The 19045-nt window shown below is 39.3% G+C and overlaps 1 protein-coding gene across 1 annotated transcript in view; it reads left to right on the top strand.

Annotated features, from left to right (window-relative positions):
* UBR5 (ubiquitin protein ligase E3 component n-recognin 5) overlaps positions 1–19045 on the top strand; it is a 672040-nt gene that overhangs the window by 345633 nt on the left and 307362 nt on the right. The window contains 1 exon segment of the mRNA XM_029591836.1: positions 16336–16433. Coding sequence (XP_029447696.1) covers positions 16336–16433 — 98 coding nt within the window.

Raw genomic sequence — 19045 nt, 5'->3', positions numbered from 1 at the left:
CAGCTATGAGATAAATTAATACTTAAATCTAGTCCTTTGTTGTTGAAAGAAAAATAAAATACACACAATTGAGAAAGAAGATGTGTGTGGGAGTTCTACTGACCGCATCCTACATTACCCTGGATTGTACTTTCCATTCTCTTTGTGGTATGCTTGTCATCTTTGTGGTATGCTTGTCATCAGAATTTCCATTTGGTATGAATGAGAGCGTTGAATGGATGACGCTGATTTAAAGAGCTTTTTCTGGGTTGTTTCATTGGTTCACATAGTCACATCTGTTTTGATTGGTTGAATTACGAGTCATAACAGTGTTTAAAAGCTTAGTTTAAAATGGTGGATCCTTTAAAAACGCTATGGCCACTGAGTAGCAATAGGATAATATGGTTCATTGTTGAAAAGACACATATGCATTGTTATGTATTTTTTATGATTTTGGGATTACCTTTGGACACTTTAATGATATTTTTTGTTTTATGTTTAGAAAATCATGAAATACATGGTTACTAAGGCCCCTGAGAAAGGTCCACGAAACACGCGCTATGTCGGACAATGCATCAGTGCCTCATGTGGGAGGAAAAGTTTCTAGAAGAAACAATTTATTAATATTAGAGAGGTGGCGTGGAGAAATGTAAGTGTGGATAACCCTGTGTTTATAAGTTGGAGCAAATATATACTATCACTTTGGGTAATACATACAAGTGTGGTTTTACCAGTATAAGTGATTGCATTTCAAACGCAAACAAACGTAACATTATTCGCTCATTTATGAAGGTTATTCCACCTTACAAATAATTATTAATTATCTCGCATGTGGTTTTTTACTTTTTTGATGCTTGTTAATACCACATGGTAACCAGTTTTCACATTATACTATGTCTGTTCTCCAGGCTAAAGAGTCCTAACCTGTCAGCCCTTTCTGTAAATAAAAGGGAGTTGTTCCATCCCCTTAACAATTTTTGTTGCCCTTCTCTGCGCCTTTTCTAGTTTTGCTATGCCTTTTTGAGATGTGGTGACCAGAGTACCAGTTGCACTATGGCTTGATAAAGGGCATGAATGGTATCCTAAGATTTATTCTCTATGCCTTTCCAGATAATTCTTAACATTCTATTTGATTTTTAGCTGCAGCCAAACACTGAGCTAAGGATTTCAAAGTATTGCCACAATGACTCCCAATATCTGTTTGAATAGTAACTCCTAGTATTGAACCCAGCATCGTGTACCTATAATTCAGAATTTTTTCCTATGTGCATCACTTTGCACTAGCCTGCATTAAATTTCATCTTCTGTTTAGATGCCTATTTCTCCAGTTTGACAAGGTCCTCCTGTATAAATACTCATGGTCAGCTTGCCTTTTTTTTTTTTTTTTTTTAACTTTCAGGTGAATTTTCAAAGGAGTTAACACATGTAAATGTAACATACTATCGTAGCAATTTTCAAAAGCCTTTTACCAGCATAAAGTGCACTTAACATGGGTAAAACCTATGGATAATTCAATAGCATATATTGTAGCAATTTTCAGAAGCAATTTAACATTGGTAATACCCAGTTTTAAGCATGTAAATGCTTTTGAAAATCAGGCCTTCTATTTTATTGAATTTTCAAAATTTAACAAATATAACTTGACAGAAAACAACACTTGAAATAAATTTACAAAGAAACAACATAAAGAAAAACAAACATCATACGTTAGCATTTGTCAATAGAGTCCACAGCAAAGAAGATCCAATTAAGTTCTGATGTAGAACAGCAAAGAAAAGGAAAAAATCTAATCTTAAGGGAAAGAAAGGCAAATTACCATTAACTAGCAGCAAGGCACAAAGCTATCACATTTAGATTCCCTGAGGAGACTTTCTGGAATCTAAAAAAAGATGCAGTTGTGAAGGCCAATAGAAAATGTACTTGATGTTATTTAACTGCAGTAAACATTTGCAAAGAAATGCAATTACAAGTAAGGCACTAAGAGTCAAGGCTTCTTGAAGCATTGTTAGAAATTTCTTTTTACAAGTCTTAGTAGCCCTCGAGGTCTGGAAAAAAACAAATCTTCTGACCATAAAATAAAGCAGCTCTATGCCTAAAGAAAAGGTTCATAACAGGGTCTGTGTCCGGCAAAAAGGAAAAGTAACTAACAATGCTCCTCTACATGTCACCGCCACATCAGTAGATCTTTCCAAACAGGTCCATTACATTCAAACTAATAGTCGAATCTTCATTTTGGGCCTCAATTGGTTCTGGGCCTCCTTTTGCCACATAATGTAGAAAAAAAGGGCCTTAGCAGTAGGAGGAAGAGCTTCTGAAGGTACTAATAAGATCTTCAAAATATATTCCTTGAAAGTACCAATCAGAGTATTCAGAGACAATTATGGAAAATCCAACACATTATCTAGAAGCATTTTCTAAATTCTGAGTCTTCCTCAAAATCATGGAATTAGGATATACCAATTCAGTCTGAACAGTTGAGACAGTGTCCATGTACTTTTCCAAAGCTCCCATTTTCTCCTGGTGTCTATTCAGGGACACTTCATTTTATGTATGCCCACGGTTATAATAACCAAAGAGAAAATAGATTTTTCTAAACATACCATCACACTCCAAAGGGAGTCCAGTGTGATAACACTGGATTTTTCCAGCGGAGATGTGTTTGCAAAGCCAGGGAGCACAGGCAGCAGAATATCCCCTGCAGGGGAATTTGCTGCATTGGTGCTCCTAGATTAAACCCAAATCGCCAAGATCTCACACTGCTGCTTAGAAATGCTCACCTTGCCTGGGGTTCTGCCATTGCAACTACCCTGCGTAGAGGAAAAGAACACTCTTTCAAATGTTCCTCTCGGCATTGCTGCTGGCAACAGTGTTTCTCCTCCAGCATCCCCTGGAAACGGAGGAGCAGGAATCACTGCAGCACTCAGACTCAACAATGTTTCATGATTCAGCTGGGGAGTAGCTTGAACTACTTCAGCAGAGGACACAGCATCAGATATACCAGACATTGCCTGAACCAGGAAGCCTTCGATACTTGATTACCTCAAAAGGATCCCTCCAGGAGTTAGCTGATTGTTCAGCTATATTCAGTGATATTGTTCTTAATAGTAGCACCAATGTTGGGGTCACTAGACTGTAGATACTTGGGTCACTCCCTGGAATCCTTTTAAACATGGGCGTTATATTTCGTACCTTATGGTCTTTAGGTACGATACCAGAGTTTAGTGATAGATTACAGTTTACCAATGGCAGATTTTCCGTTTCATATTTGAGTTCTTCCAAACTTAAGGGTGAATAACATTTGGTTCTGGTGATTTGCTGCTATTAAACTTGTCAATTTGCTGTAGTACATCTGACACCAGATAGGCCTTATCTTTAAATGTGACCAATGTGATCTTGAATTATCTTTGGAGAATTCTTATGTTGGGCCAATAAAAGGAGTTACTCTGTTAAACCTAATTTGTTGCAGGATTAGTATGGCTGCTAATACTCCCCAATATCAATAAAAGAGCCAATCCAATTTCTACCAGAACTCAATGTACCAAAAAAGGAAATCATAAAACGATTATTGATATTCAATTGCCAATCCACAAATAGAGCAGACTAACGTCTTTCTAAAAAAATTTTCTAAAAATTTTTAAAGGAATTTTTATATTAATTTTTTATATACCGCATCAACAAGCCTGACCATGTGCCTCAATATTTTTGAAGAGGCCATCTGGACTGTTCAATTATCTGCGATCTAAATAACCATTGATTGTTCCAACTTATATCAACAGTGATGAAATGTATATTCTATACCATATATAGGATTTTTGATTAGGCTCACTAAGGCTCATATATTCAATCGACTCAGGCTCGACAACGGCTGGTGTTTCACATATAAATGCTTCATCAGGAGTTGTCAATATCCAAAGCTTTTAATGATTTCAATATGATATGATATGATAGTAGAAGCGGTGATACAGAGGTGATTGTATTTACTTTGTAAATCTGTATATTTTAAAATATGCACATGCAAGAGAAATTACCAGTTTACCAATTCCTCCACATGTTAGCTCAGTCCTTCTCCAGGTCATCAAGACCCTCCTGTTTTTTTTCAGCCTGAACTCCAACCCGGATCACTCACCCGGCCAGTACTTCATAATAAATGTTTGATATCACTTACTCAGTTTAATTAGCAAGTATAAAATTACAGGAATAAGTTGACAAATATACATGACTTTTAAAATAACAACTTAGACATGTAAATGTTAGCCTTCCCCAGAATGCCTCTTGCCCCAGACTCCATCATTTTTACGCATGTATATGTATGCATGAAAGCAAAAATATGCATGTATGTTTGAGGTTTATAAAATAGTATGTATGTGAGTAGATGCTACTTAAATGCATAAGTCTTTGAAAATTCTCCCCTTTGGGGAAAGGACTGGGGGAAGCCATGAGCTGAGTTTCCTAGCCAAGGATTTCCGTTGCAGTGGCTAATCTAGATGGAAGGGTGAACAGATTAAAATGGGGAAAAACACAGGTGAGATGTGAATGAAGGCTCATGCCACTATAATCCCAGCAGTTTGTGATTACAGTTGGAAAACCAAAGGAGTAGGAGGGAAAAATGAACTAGTGACGCTGGCATGTTGCGCAATATGGGGCACATTTTCAAAAACAGCGCACGCGTACTTTTGTTCACGCACCACGTGTGAACAAAAGTACGCTGGATTTTATAAGATACACGCGTAGCCTATAAAATCTGGGGTCGGCGCGCGCAAGGGGGTGCACATTTGTGCAACCTGCGCGCGCCGAGCCCAGCGCGGGCTGCCTGTTCCCTCCGAGGCCGCTCCGAAATTGGAGCGGCCTCGGAGGGAACTTTCCTTCCGCTTCCCCTACCTAACCCCACCCCCCCCACCTTTGTCGGCAGATTTACGCCTACCTGAGGCAGGCGTAAATCTGCACGCGCCAGCAGGTTGCTGGCGCCATCACCAGACCCTGGGGCTGGTCTGGAGGCCTCGGCCATGCCCCCGGGTCGGCGACCCGCCCCCCTCCCCCGCCCCTTTTACGAAGCCCCGGGACTTACGTGGAACCCGGGGCTATGCGCGCGCCGATGGCCTTTGCAAAATAGGTGTGCCGGTGTGTGAGTGCCCTGCGCGCGTAAATCCTGCCGGATTTATGCGCGCAGGGCTTTTAAAATCCGGCCCTATATTTTTTCACAGGAGCTGAGGGCATTGCTTTGGTGTCTTATCAACCTGCTTCTGGAGTACCCCCTAGCCAGCCTGTTTTTAAGGATGTCCACAATGAATATTCATAAGAAAGATTTGTATGTACTACCTCAGTTGTATGCAAATATATCTCATGCATATTTACTATGGATATCCTGAAGGCTAGACCGGCTAGGGATACTCGAGGACTAGATTGAGAATTGCTGTATTACTTTAAATATGTGAGAAAACTGAGAAGAGTACTTATGGTTTTCTGACAGACCAACTGATGTCCAATTAGAATAAATAAGATATGCCTTTGTGAATTTCTAGTTTCAGAAATAACAAGTAGACTTAGAAAAGGCACAAAGAAGTAACAAAGATGTTCAAGGATATTCCTGGACTTCTGTATGAGTAAACTCAAAATCTAGAACTCTTCAATTATTCTTGATGTTTCTTATATCTATTCTTTGGGATACTGCCAGATACTTGTGACCTGGATTGGTCACTGCCTGAGACAGGATGCTGGGCTTGATGGACCTTTGCTCTGACCCATATTAGCATTTCTTATTTACTTATGTAACTTGGAAAAGAGACTGAGAGGAAATATTATAGCAATATATGAAATCATGTAAGGTGTGGCAAAAGTAATTATTCACTGTCTTATATAAGAACTAATGGATATGCAAAATTAGACATCAGATTTAAAACAAAACTAAGTACTTCACACAATTCATGATCAATCTTTGAAACTCATTGACATTTGTCATTGTGGAGGTAAATAAAAATCAAAAAGGGATTTGACAGATTTATGGAAAATAAGTTTGTCAGTTTGTTACATATGTGGGGGTTCATCCCAGGATCAGTGGCTCCCCTAACCCATGATTGCAGGAAACAGGAAAGGTATGATTTGTAATGGTTCACTTTACAAACACATGTTTTTCTTGCTTTTCTTTCTTGCTTTTCTTTCTTGCTTTTCTTTCTTGCTTTTCTTTCTTGCTTTTCTTTCTTGTTTTTCTTTCTTTCTTTGCTGAATCCCGATCACAAATAAAACCATCAAATCTATCCACCTAAACAAAAAACCCTGGTTCTCCCCTGAACTCAAGAATCTAAAAACTCTACTCAGAACTGCTGAAAGAAGCTGGCGAAAACATCCCTCCCCAGCTACAAAAACCTCATACTACCAACACATGCATAACTACAGAAAAACAATCCAACTGACCAAACGAGAATACTATGCAAAAAAGATACACAACCTCCAGTATAATCCCAAAGCCCTCTTTACCATAGTCTCCAATCTTACCAAATCCACCATTACACAACCGCAAGAGCTGACATCCAATAAACGTTGTAACGAACTAGCCCAATTCTTCCAAAACAAAATCTCCACTCTCTCTGCTCAATTCTCCATTAACTCCCAAAATGTGATACCTCCCGCCACCAACCAACCTTTCAATCTTCCTTTTTTCGAACCCTCCTCCTCCCTGGAAATTGAGAACATCTTTAAAAAGATGAAACCCTCCTCCCACCCCTCTGAAACTATTTATTTATTTATTTATTTGAAAACTTTTATATACCGGTATTAGTATGCAAACATCATACCGGTTCACATTGTAACTAAAGGCAGAAATTACAATCAACAGGGAGGGGAAAACAAGGAGGATTATACATAGAGCAGGGGGCATAGAAATTAAAGCATTAAAACTGTAACGAGCTATTTAGAGGACTATATACAAGTTTAGGCAGATTATTTACAAGAGTTGAGGCTGTAACGTGCTATTTACAGGAAAGAATACAAATTTAAGTGGGTTACTTATAGGAAAGTATAGGAGAGGGTTCAGGAGGGCGGGGGTTGGTAGGGGAGGGGGAGGAGCAATAAGTTGGGGTCAAGGGGGGGGGAGGGGGAGGTTAGTCAGGGTAGCTACTACTCTCTATTCCCAAAATAATTGCCAAACCCCTCTGCTCTATTTTTAACCGATCCCTTGAACAAGGAACAGTCCCCAACTCTCTAAAACAAGCCGTGGTGAAACCCATTCTCAAGAAACCTAACCTTGATCCCTCTAATCTATTTAACTTCAGACCTATCTCCAATCTTCCCTTCTTATCAAAAATCCTAGAAAGAATTGTCAACTCCCGCCTCTCTGATTATCTTGAACAACATAACATCTTTCCCTCCACACAATACGGTTTCCGAAAGCACCTCAACACCGAAACCTTACTCCTATCCTTAGCAGACACTATTCTAAAAGGACTGGATTCCAGGAATTCTTTCCTCCTCGTGATGCTAGACATTTCTGCTGCCTTTGATACTGTCAATCACAACATCCTTACCAACATCCTCATCAGCATTGGTATCTCCGGTACTGCTCTCTCCTGGATAAAATCTTACCTTCAAAACCGTCACTATACAGTCATCATGGACAACAACAAATCTGAACCAATCAGTCTTGACAGAGGTGTCCCCCAAGGCTCCTCCCTCTCTTCTACTTTATTCAATATTTACATGCTCCCCCTCACAAACCTCCTCACTAACCTTGGCATCAAACACTTCATCTACGCAGATGATGTGCAGCTTCTCTTCCCCTTCACTCCCCTCAGACCGCGCTTCAAAATTGGGAATCATGCTTATCCTCCATTAAACAACTTCTCACTGACATGCATCTAGCCCTTAACCCTCTAAAAACTGAACTCCTCATCATCTCTTCTCAACACCCGTTACCTTCCATTCCCCCATCCTTTACTTCCACCACCATCCCTACCCACACGCGAAGCTTGGGTGTCCTAATCGACAATCAGCTTACCCTGAAACCTTTCATCAAATCCATCCTCAGTGACTGCTATTTTAAACTGCAAACAATAAGAAAACTACGTCCTCTTCTCCGACTTCACACAGTCCTACAATCTATCATTTTTTCTAAGTTAGACTACTGTAATGCCCTTCTCCTCGGACTCCCCTCAACTTCTATTAAACCTTTACAACTCCTACAAAACGCCTCTGCTCGCATCCTCACAAACTCCAGAAAGAGAGACCATATCACACCAACCCTCATTGAATTACACTGGCTACCAATTAAATCACGAATCCTTTACAAAACCCTATCCCTCATTCATAAAAGTATCATACATGAAAACATCCACTGGCTCAATACTCCCCTCATGATATGCACCTCCACACGTCCAACCCGTACCTCTCATCAAGGAATGCTACACCTGCCACCTATCAAATCCACCAAACTTACCTCCACCACCAAGAGGGCCTTTTCCCTTGCTGGCCCCTCACTTTGGAACTCCAAGCCTCCAGACCTGCGTACCGAAACCTCCACACCCAAGTTTAAAAAGAAACTGAAAACATGGCTATTTCGACAGGCCTTCCCATCCAACACCAACCCCCACTGAAGACAAAATACTTCAGTGTAACCAACCCTGTTGATGACATAGCGTATTTTCCTCCCTCTGTACTCCTGGAACATTAATAGATCCCTCTCCCTCCCCTAATCACTTTCTCCTCCTAGCCTTTCCTCTACCCCCCCCCCCCCCCAACCTGTTTTTCACCTCTTGTCCCTAACCCACTTGTATATATTGTACATAGAATTTTTGGTTATAATTTTATAGTTAATCCAGTCTCCCCAGACAATACTCTCGCACCTCCCTGTTATCCTACTCCTGTATTAAAGTCCTGTTTCCCTATATTTAACTTGGTTCCTTGTAAAGGCAATGCCTAACTGACAGTTCCCTGTCAGAGTTCAAGTTTTGTGTAAACCGATACGATGTGCAAATGGTTGTCGGTATATAAAAAATGCAAAAATAAATAAATAAACCCCAGGACTGCATAGCAGTTCTTAATCTTATTGTGTATGCTGATGAACATAACCTTCCTCATTGTTAAAAAATAGTAAGACTCATGTCTTAGCCATGTAAAACGACAGAAAGGAATCTGCAGCCTTTCTAGAAGTTGTCGTAGTTATTTCCTTACAAAATAATTCTCCATGGACAAGCAGGAACAATACAGCCACACAAAGTGACCGACTTTGACTGCACCAAGTTGGGTCTTGCTCTCTCATAGCTCAGAAAAGTATTAAAAAAAAAAAAAAAATCTCCTGAGCATGCATGGGAATTCCTGCATTGCTACCACCATGCACCTCCCTCACAGGCCGATTCAGTAAACCGTGCGGGAGAGCCGGCACTCCGAGGCGAGCGCCTGCTCTCCCAACACGCGCCCAGGCCATCTCCTGGGCACGTGATTCAGTATGCAAATGAGGGCCTGTGCTAATAAGGAGGCACTAGGGACACTGCCTTTGGCAGGAGTTAATTTCTGAGAGTAAAATGTGCGGCTTGGCTGCACATTTTACTTTCTGTATCGAGCGGAACTAACTAATAGGCTCATCAACATGCATTTGCATGTTGAGCGCACTATTACTTTCGGGGGGGGGGGGGGGGTTGGACATGCGTTTTCCACACGCTATTACTACTAATAGCGTGTCAAAAACGCGCGTCCAAACGGGGGCTAACGGTGCGCTCAGCGTGAGTGCACCGTATTGAATCGGCCTGTTAGATTGTGGTTCCTTTATGTAAAAGTTCTGGTCCAATTTGTTAGATCATATGGTGGAAAAACTATCTTCCTCTGACAACTCAACTACCTATACTGGAAAGGTTTGCAAAGGAGATCTAGTCCTGATTGCCTTTAACACCTGTTCAGAGACAGAGATCAGAAAATTCTTTATTCTCTGTAGCATCAGAAGGCAAAACTAAGCTAAAGGAGCCTTCACTGATGATGTCCCATTCAGATGATTCTTTTGATTATGGTTCATTCTCCTGAAATACCTGCAGAACCAGAGCCAAACAAAAATACAGTACCAGAGGACTCAAATTAATCCAGTATTTTTGCAACAAATGTCAGATTTAACCCCATTTAGTCTTGTAGAAGATAATCAATCAAGATTTACATAAAAAAATGTGGAGGACATGCTTCTCCATTTTACTAGTAGCAAAAAATATAGAGACAAAATACAGAAATGCTGAGGCCCCACACCAAGGTACATTTGACACAAGATTCTTTAATTATAGAATCTGCAATGAAAAGAGTGAAGAAAACCAAACATGTTCGAGCTCTCCTTCTCGGATGGATTCAAGATTGCTTGATATCAAGGGTAAAAAGGTATTCCAGGCAGCAATGTTTTCAATCTAGGATTGGCGCTTATCAGCTGTAGATGATATAATATTTGAACAGTACCATAGAAAAGATGAAAATATTCTCACAGTTGCCTATTTAGGACCAGTCACAATATAATAGCCTTCTGCTGGGTATGGAGGACTGTACAAAGCATATGATGTAGTCAATATACAACTCATTTGGCAATGTCTCAAGGACATCTACCATAGCCATTGCAACGGGGAGGTTAGCATGGCTCAAGTTATGTGACCTAAGAGGAAGATGTTCATGAAAAATTGGCTGATGCATCATGCACTGGTGACAGCTTTTTTTTTGGTGACAAAGTAAAGGAGGTAGTGGAGGCCATTAAAGATCAAAGTATAGCGTTCCAAGCTCTCTTATTGTCTCGTATGGTACCTTCATTGCAAAGAATAATTCAACAACCTTTTAAAAGACAATATCATTACTTCCAAAGGAGAAGATATAATCCCTACCAGTTTTGTAGACCTGGACCAACATCTATGTAGCAAAATCATTAACTGTAACAACATCGGCAGACTAGATCTATAGGGAGAGAGAAACCCTATCAAAGATGATCACAATAGCCTATACAAAGGCCTGCATTGAGCTTTTGACTTCCACTTATCCCAGCAGAAGAACCCATATCCAGAACTTCAGTGGGGGTGAGGAGGCTTGTTTTTTTTTTTTTCCAATAGGAATGGAATCTCATTACCATAGAGAAATGGGTTCTAAAAATTATAATCAACAGATACCACCTACATTTTCAAAATTATCTCTTCAAAGTCCACCATGCTTTCAACCCCATTCTTCAGATCAGTTAGTCATTATTAAACAGCAGCTGGAATTCTGAGATCAGAAGTGCTAGAACCTGTCCTACAATTGCAAGTAGAGAAGGGCTTCTATTCAAAGTACTTCTTAATCCCAAAGAAAACTAGAGATCTCATTCCAATATTGGACCTCCAGAGAGTTGAACCCTTTTTTCTCAAAAGAGAAAAACTCAAGATTAACTCCCTTGTTATAGGCCTTTTAGTGATAATGCTGATGATGAAGAAAATCAGTAACTCTCACCAGGGAATAGGCTCATAAGCAAAGTACTTTAAGATACTTCATAGAGAGCTATGATGAGCATGTCTCCAACAATGCAAGTTACTACCCCAAATGCTCTGAGATACTTCCCCTTACATAAAATTTTTAAACCCTTCAGAAATATTTACATGTATCAAATTACAGTTACTTACTTAGTGCATTGTCTTCATAAATCCTATTATACTTAAATTTTTTTTTTTTTTTTTTTTTTTTACTTAAGATCAGATACTTTTTGTATTCTTCTGATTGGTTTTTTTTTACCCTAAATTGTCATAAAAGCATACATGTTCCACATATATGATTAAAGCTGACTGGCCCTTACATTTCTACACACCATACCAAATTTAGACTGTTTCTTTTACCCCCAACATCCCTAATCTAGTTTTAGCTGGTATTTTCAAGTTCTCATCTCTGTCTTATTCGCTTATACATAATGACTAACTTTACTTTAGTTCATATCTCAACACTATTCTTCCTTTTCTAAAGGTTGTGGAGATTGGCTTATAACTCTGGATCTCAGTGCATCCCACAGAAGATATTTGAGATTCACACTAGAAAACCAGCATTACCAATACAAAGTCCTACTATTCGGGCTTGCAAAGGTCCCCAAAGTTTTTACAGAGTGTTCATCATTAGTAGAGGTCTTCCTCAAGAAAAACAATGTTTGTTATCTTTACTTAGATGACTATCTAATATTGAATACATCTTTCACTGTCCAAACTTTGAGGAATTTTGAATTCATAATTTCTCAAAATGCACTTGACCCCCCCCTGCACATTAAATATTTTTATTTTATTTCTAATACTTATATCCTGCCTCCTCCAAAACACCTGTCCATGACAGGTTATAGATTTACAGTCATAATGTTCAATATATACTAACCAACCACAAACAAAGAGCCACACTGCGAACCTGTGTACACCAATACTGAAATCACAAAAGGTATCGCTCAAACTGTTTCCAAGATGCTCTTCACCATCCAAACAAAGAATTTTTTTATGTAAAGCGGAACCGTATCAGCAAGCCTGAGACGACGTGCTTAGTCATGAGCTAAGCCGTCCGGTCTTATCAATCATTTGCGGTCCGAATGTCAGGTTTTGTTTTGACACTATCCGGTGGTCTAAGTGTCTCATATAGATTATCAATGCCCTTTATATACTTCTTTTGTTTATAAATCCATTTCACATTTCTAAAAATGGACTAGAGACCTAGAGTCTCTAGCCCGGGATCGTGAGAAAATTGATGGAAACTCAGTGTTCCGTTTCAAGAGATCGTTTCTTGTTTATTGGCTCCTGATGAAGCAACCTAAGAGTTGCGAAACACGGCCGCTGTCGAGTCAATTTTCAAGTCCATTTTTAGAAATGTGTGTTTTTGCTGGTACACATAATCGTATACTGCTGTAGTAGTCTATAAAGCTCAAAACAAGAGCCTGGGTAACAGTTCTAAATAAATCAGATGGTAGTAATGTTCTTATGGGTTACACTATTTTTAGCTTTAGCAACATTTCTTACATGTGGTATTGTAGAAAATATGGAGTCTGTTAGCCTCAGGCTGCGAACCTCAGTTAATATGGGAAGAGTTCATAGAGGCACTTCTTGATGCGCAAGAAGGAAAAGCTTTCCTTCCACTTCAAAGAGCAGTCAGCTTAATCCAAGTGACAGTCTTTTTACAATCACAATTAGGTAACTGCAAAGTCTTTCATGAAAATGTTAAGCCATATGGCATTTACATTACATATCACTCCATTTGCATGTCTTAATATAAGACGAGCCCAGTGGCATCTCAGATATTGGCACCAACACCTTCAACCTCTAAACCACAGAATTCCTATTCACAAGAATCTTGTCACCTCCCTAACATGGTGGACGAAGGAGGAAAACCACCTTTGCGGCCAATGTTTGCACCATCCAGAGATACAGCAAGTCCTAACAATGCATGCATCTCATTAAGGATGGGGTGCACACCTCAACACACTATGCTCTCAAGATGTGTGGACTCATTGAGAATCCAATCTTCACATCAGTCTGCTGGTACTTGGCTGTCTTCAAAGTTCCTCAGGTATTTGTACCAAGATTGAGAAACACATTAGTCCAGATTCAGAGGGACAATTAAGTAGTTAAGTTTTACATAAACAAGCAAGGGGGAACAGGATCCATCAAGCTTTGCAGGCAAACCCTAAATATACGGAACTGGGCAATTACAAAAAATATTCATATTTCAGCAATTTATCTTATAGGCAAAGACAATTTTCTCACTGACACACTAAGTCATCGTCTTCAACCACATGAATGGTCTCTTAACCCAGATACAACACAATTCCTATTCAGTCAATGAGGAGCTCCAATTATAGACTTCTTTGTGTATCGATTCAATCACAGGCTATTTCATTATTCTTCAGAGGCCATCTCAGGATGCCCTAGCATAGGTTGCATTTGCATTTCCATGGATCTAAGAGCTAACAAATGTGTTCCTCCCATTCCTCTGACTCCAAAGAGAATCCTTAAACTAAGTAAAGGCAAAAAAAAACAATGGTCCTAGTAGTCCCCTACTGGCATCACCAAATCTGGTTTTCATGTCTGTACAAGCTAGCACTAGCACCTCCAATACAGCTTCCAATATATCTGGACCGTCTCTCTTAGGAGGATCAATTGTTCACTCCAATCTTCAATTTCTAGCACGCTGAACATGGATATTGAGAACAAATTAGTTCAAAATCTATCTCTTCCACAGAAAGTGAAGAATTCTAATACCAGCAAGAAAACCAGTTACCCAGACACTCATAGAATTTTAAATGGATGAGATTATCGCATTGGTGTAATTCCTACAATGAAAATCTCTTCTCATGTTCTCTCTTCCCTTCTCCCTTCTTCCCTCTTATTTTACCTTCTCCCTCTACCTGATTCAGGTTTAAAGGCATCTTCCATTAAAGTACACTTGAGTGCTATTGCAGCTTATTGTTGATGTTCAAAAAGCCTACCGATATCGCTAGAACCATTGGTATTGAAATTTATCAAAGGACTAATTGATTTGAGACCCCCAATATGAGTATCACTATCTCAATAGAATTGGAACATAGTATATGGGTTATTAATGAAACCAACATAGCTACAATACAAATGTAATTTGTCACTTGGAAAATTTTGTTTCATACAACAGTTACTTCAGCTCGCATAATTCATGAACTTCAAGCATTTTTTTACCATATACCCAGATCTTCAAAAACAAGATAAGAACTAATCCCAGATATTTAGGCTCACATTTTTCTAATCCCAGATATTTAGGCTCACATTTTTATTTGAAATAAGCAAATGTGCTTCCTACTTTTTCCTGAAAACCACATCTATCACCAGCAGAATAGTCTCTACATATGTTAAACTGTAGAAGGGCCATCCTCTTCTATCTTGATAGGACAAAGTCTTGCAGAAAATTATCACAGCTGTTTCCTTCTTATGATAACAACTGAGGCTTGCCAATCAAGAAGCAGACTGTTTAAATTGTTATCCCTAAGCATATCTCACTGTTACAGAACCGCTAAACTACATCTTTCACAGACAAAGCCCATCAAGTCAGTGCAGATGCGACTTCTATGGCACACCTTAACCTTTATTCTGAATATCTGTAAAGCAGCTACTTAGACATCTATACAAAGCTTTGCAAAGTATGGTTGTTTGAATCAAGAATAGCATTTAGACAGTAACTTTGGCCAAGCCATTTTGTGAAATCCTTTTAACTAACAATGTCAGCTTCCCACTTTATTTTTTCTTTATACTGGGTTGCAAGTAGACCAAAAGATAAACAAATTAATTTCTTTGCATCCATCAACTGTAGTCTCCACTTGTGTGACTGAATTGTTCCTGCTTGTCCATGGGGAAAGCAAAGTTGCTTAACTGTAAGAGGTATTCTCCGTGGATAGTAGAACAGCCATACAATCCCTCCATCCTCAACAGTCAGTTGAAACTATCTAGTAAATGAACTGAGGGAAGTTGCATGCAGCAGCAGCGTGGGAATTCCAACAGATGCTTAGAAAAGTTTTTTTTAAGCTTTTCTGAGCAAGACCCCGCTCTGTGCTGTCTGATGACCTCACCTACTTGTGTGGGCTGATGGTTAGAACATAAGAAAATATGATATGCCATACCTGGGTCAGACCAAGGATCGTGGCCAATCCAATTCACAAGTATCTGGCAAGTACCCAAACATTAAATAAATCTCAAGCTATTATTGCTTATTAATTAATCACAGTTCATTGATTTTTCTTCTAGGAACTTATCTAAACCTTTTTTAAACCCAGTTAAACTAGCTGCTGTAACCACATCCTCTGGCAATGAATTCCAGAGCTTAACTATGTGCTGAGTGAAATAATTTTCTTCAGTTTGTTTAATGAGCTACTTGCTAACTTCATGGAGTGCCCCCTAGTCCTTCTATTATCTGAGAGAGTAAAAAACTGATTTACATTAACTTGTTCAAGTCCTTTCATGATTTTGTAGACCTCTATCCTATACCCCCTAAGTCGTCTCTTCTCCAGACTGAACAGCCCTAACTTGCTTAGCCTTAAGAACATAAGAAATTGCCATGCTGGGTCAGACCAAGGATCCATCAAGCCCAGCATCCTGTTTCCACCAGTGGCCAAGCCAGGTTACAAGTACCTGGCAAGTACCCAAATACTAAGAAGCCTTTCCTCATAGGGCAGCAGTTCCATGCCCCTTACAGCTTTACTTTTCTACTAGTTTCTGCTAGTTTATTTTTAAACTTCAGAGGCAGTGTTTTTTTTTAAGCAGTGGAAAGAGACTTTGTTGTGTGATGCTGTTGTAGAAACTGCACAGATTTTTTAAATTGTTTACTGGATATCTTGATTAGTATAATTTATGGAAAGCCACACTCACACGTTTGTCTTAGGATTATTTTCTCCCTTTCTAGGGATGCAAGAGGGATGACACCATTCATGTCTGCTGTCAGTGGAAGAGCTTACCCTGCTGCTATCACCATTTTGGAAACAGCACAGAAAATTGCAAAAGGTAAATTGGAAATCTCAACACATTTTGTTCTTTTAGAAAACCTGGCAGTAATATTTCAGAGAACAAAAGGCATTCACACAGGTAAGGAAAATAGAAGGGCACCAAACTCAAAACGAGGCAAATCAAATCTAGTAAAAGATCCTACACTAAGAACAATTTTAATGTATTTTTCAATACAGTAACAATTTTTAAAAACATAATTGTTTATTTTCCACATTTTCCATCACAAGAGCTCAGAGGATGCTATAACAAATCAGAATGTACCTTGAGTAAAGCGCATAATAAATAGAAGTTATTCGAAGTAACCATGGCAGTTAAAGCAGGTAAAAAAAAAAATACCCAAGGGCATTTCATTCTAAACAATGCTTTTTCAAGGAACATAATTCCTCAATCAATATAATCCTAAATACTGTCAGTCACCAATAGAAAACTGCAAACACTGAATGGAAAAGAATTGAATTTTACAATTAACCAGAAAGATAGATAAAAGAAACAAGTCATATCAGCATTCAATTCTGTGAGCATCAGCATTCTTAATTTATAAATCCAGTATGTTTCATTGGTCAGCAGTTGTTCGTCTGTTGCCCACTCCAGCCATGGGTTTAATATTTTTAAGTCCCATAAATGTGGAAAATGATTTTGGGTATTGTATGTACCCCTTTTTCCCCCCCAAAAGCAAGCAGTTATAATACTCTTTGCATCTGCTTACTTACCCACATTCATTGATATGTAATAATCTCAGCCAGTTTTTACATACATTTGTCCACAGGATAGTGAGTTTTAATAGACAGGACAGTTTGAATGGAAAGTTTTCTCTAAAATCAAGTGAATCATCAGCCACATAATGTGGATGATGTTAATGCTGCTCATCACCAACAGATGCTTTCTAGAACTTTACAGGAAATTTTTTAAAAGACTTCACTGGATGTATGCAGGTCATAGTGTGCTTGTTTTTTTTCCTACGATGTAAATAGATGCATTTCTTTGTCTGAGAACATGCACTCAACTCCTATCATTTAGTTGCCCATGTGGGTGACTTCATCTGGCACAAACAGGTAAAGTAAATCTTGCTACTCCTTCCCTCCTCCTTTCTAGCCCCCCCCCCACCCTGTAAGTTGGTAGGGAGGAACAGGAAGATTGGAAGGGGGGACAGGGTTGCTGCTGCAGGCATACAGATGTGGACTGAAGAATATGACCCCTGGGGTTGAGGAGCAGGAGACAGAGGGAATGCACTAGAAAAGAATGCCAGTGCATCTTCATGTAGTCCCTTTGAGACTGAAACATTTTCTACTTGTTACCCATGATGATGGACATATTCTCCTGCTTGGTTCTCACAAAGAAGGTTTGCAGTTCTCCTTCTCTATTGACTACTTTTCTTCTACTTCGACCCTTGTAATATCCTTAGTTTAGCATTTTACAGCACTTTTGATGGTTTGGTGCTTTTTATGACATGGCTGCTTGGCCCTAGATTTTTCTTCCTAGGTGCAACCTGTTTGGCATCCTCAGTTGACCCTTTTTCCCCATAAAATGATTGTGGCTTTTGCATCAATGATTTTTCTTTCAGTAGCCAAAAAGTAGCTCAGTGGCTTCAGGTTTTGCTCCCTCTGCAACCACAAGATGTCCATTAGAGATCACCATGAGGTTTGCTTTAGTTGCTTAGGACTAGATGCCCTTGGTTATGGCATCAAAGATATCACTGAGGGCATTAAACACTGGAGACAAGCTCATGTACATCCTCTCTGCTGAGCCAAGTTCTGTCCATCAATTTGGCACCAAAGGCATCTGTTCCAAAAGATCAAGAAGCTGCATTGGACTAAGGGCAAACTTTAGACTCTGAGGGAGCATTGCTCATTCTCCATGCCATGTTCAATTAATAGGCTCAGGAACAAAGAACCATCCTGCTGTTCTTACTTTTGATGCATATGAGAGGGGCTTTTCGAAGGCAAGCTCTGGCCTGAAGATAATTGGCATTGAAGTATCATTATCTGTCTTTGGTGCATGATTCTGAAAGCAGGGAGATCATGGAATTTACCATCTCAATATCTATATTTCCCCCACTGCTGTTTAGTTCCTGAGGAGCCCCTGGCCTCTTACTGAGGATCCTTCAGTTTTAACATTAACAATTGTCAAGTGGGAAATAGACAAGAGGGATCCATAAGGCCCTCAGTTGGCACGTCAAACAGGTTGAGGTGTCAGCACCAAGCTGTTTGGCATCAACTGTGGTGCTGATAGAGCTTAGCATTGAGGCCTTCCTCACAGCACTGAGTTTATTGCTTCACATTAGTTTGACAAGTGAAGCCAGACAACATCAGAAGGAAGTCCCTCCAGCTGCCCAGCATTGCTCAGCTTCAAGGATTTATCAAGGATGCCTGCTGATGTTATGACTCAAAGGTTAGTTAATTTGATTTAATGTATCACCTCCCTACAAAACAACCAAGGCGATTTACAGTTTAAAAATTATAGTACAGATACAAATATAAAAATATAAAATAAACAAACATAAAAGCGGTGTAATAAAAATAAAAAGCGGCATTCTTAAAATATAAGTGAACATAATAGGAATTGTACTGTAGACACTGGAAAAAAGACACATTGCAAGTAAAAACATAAGT

Source organism: Rhinatrema bivittatum, chromosome 2 (genome assembly GCF_901001135.1).
Source record: "Rhinatrema bivittatum chromosome 2, aRhiBiv1.1, whole genome shotgun sequence".
In the NCBI taxonomy this organism is placed as follows: Eukaryota; Metazoa; Chordata; class Amphibia; order Gymnophiona; family Rhinatrematidae; genus Rhinatrema; species Rhinatrema bivittatum.
The sequence above is the reverse complement of the archived record's forward strand: the minus strand, read 5'-3'. Positions and strand labels throughout refer to the sequence as shown.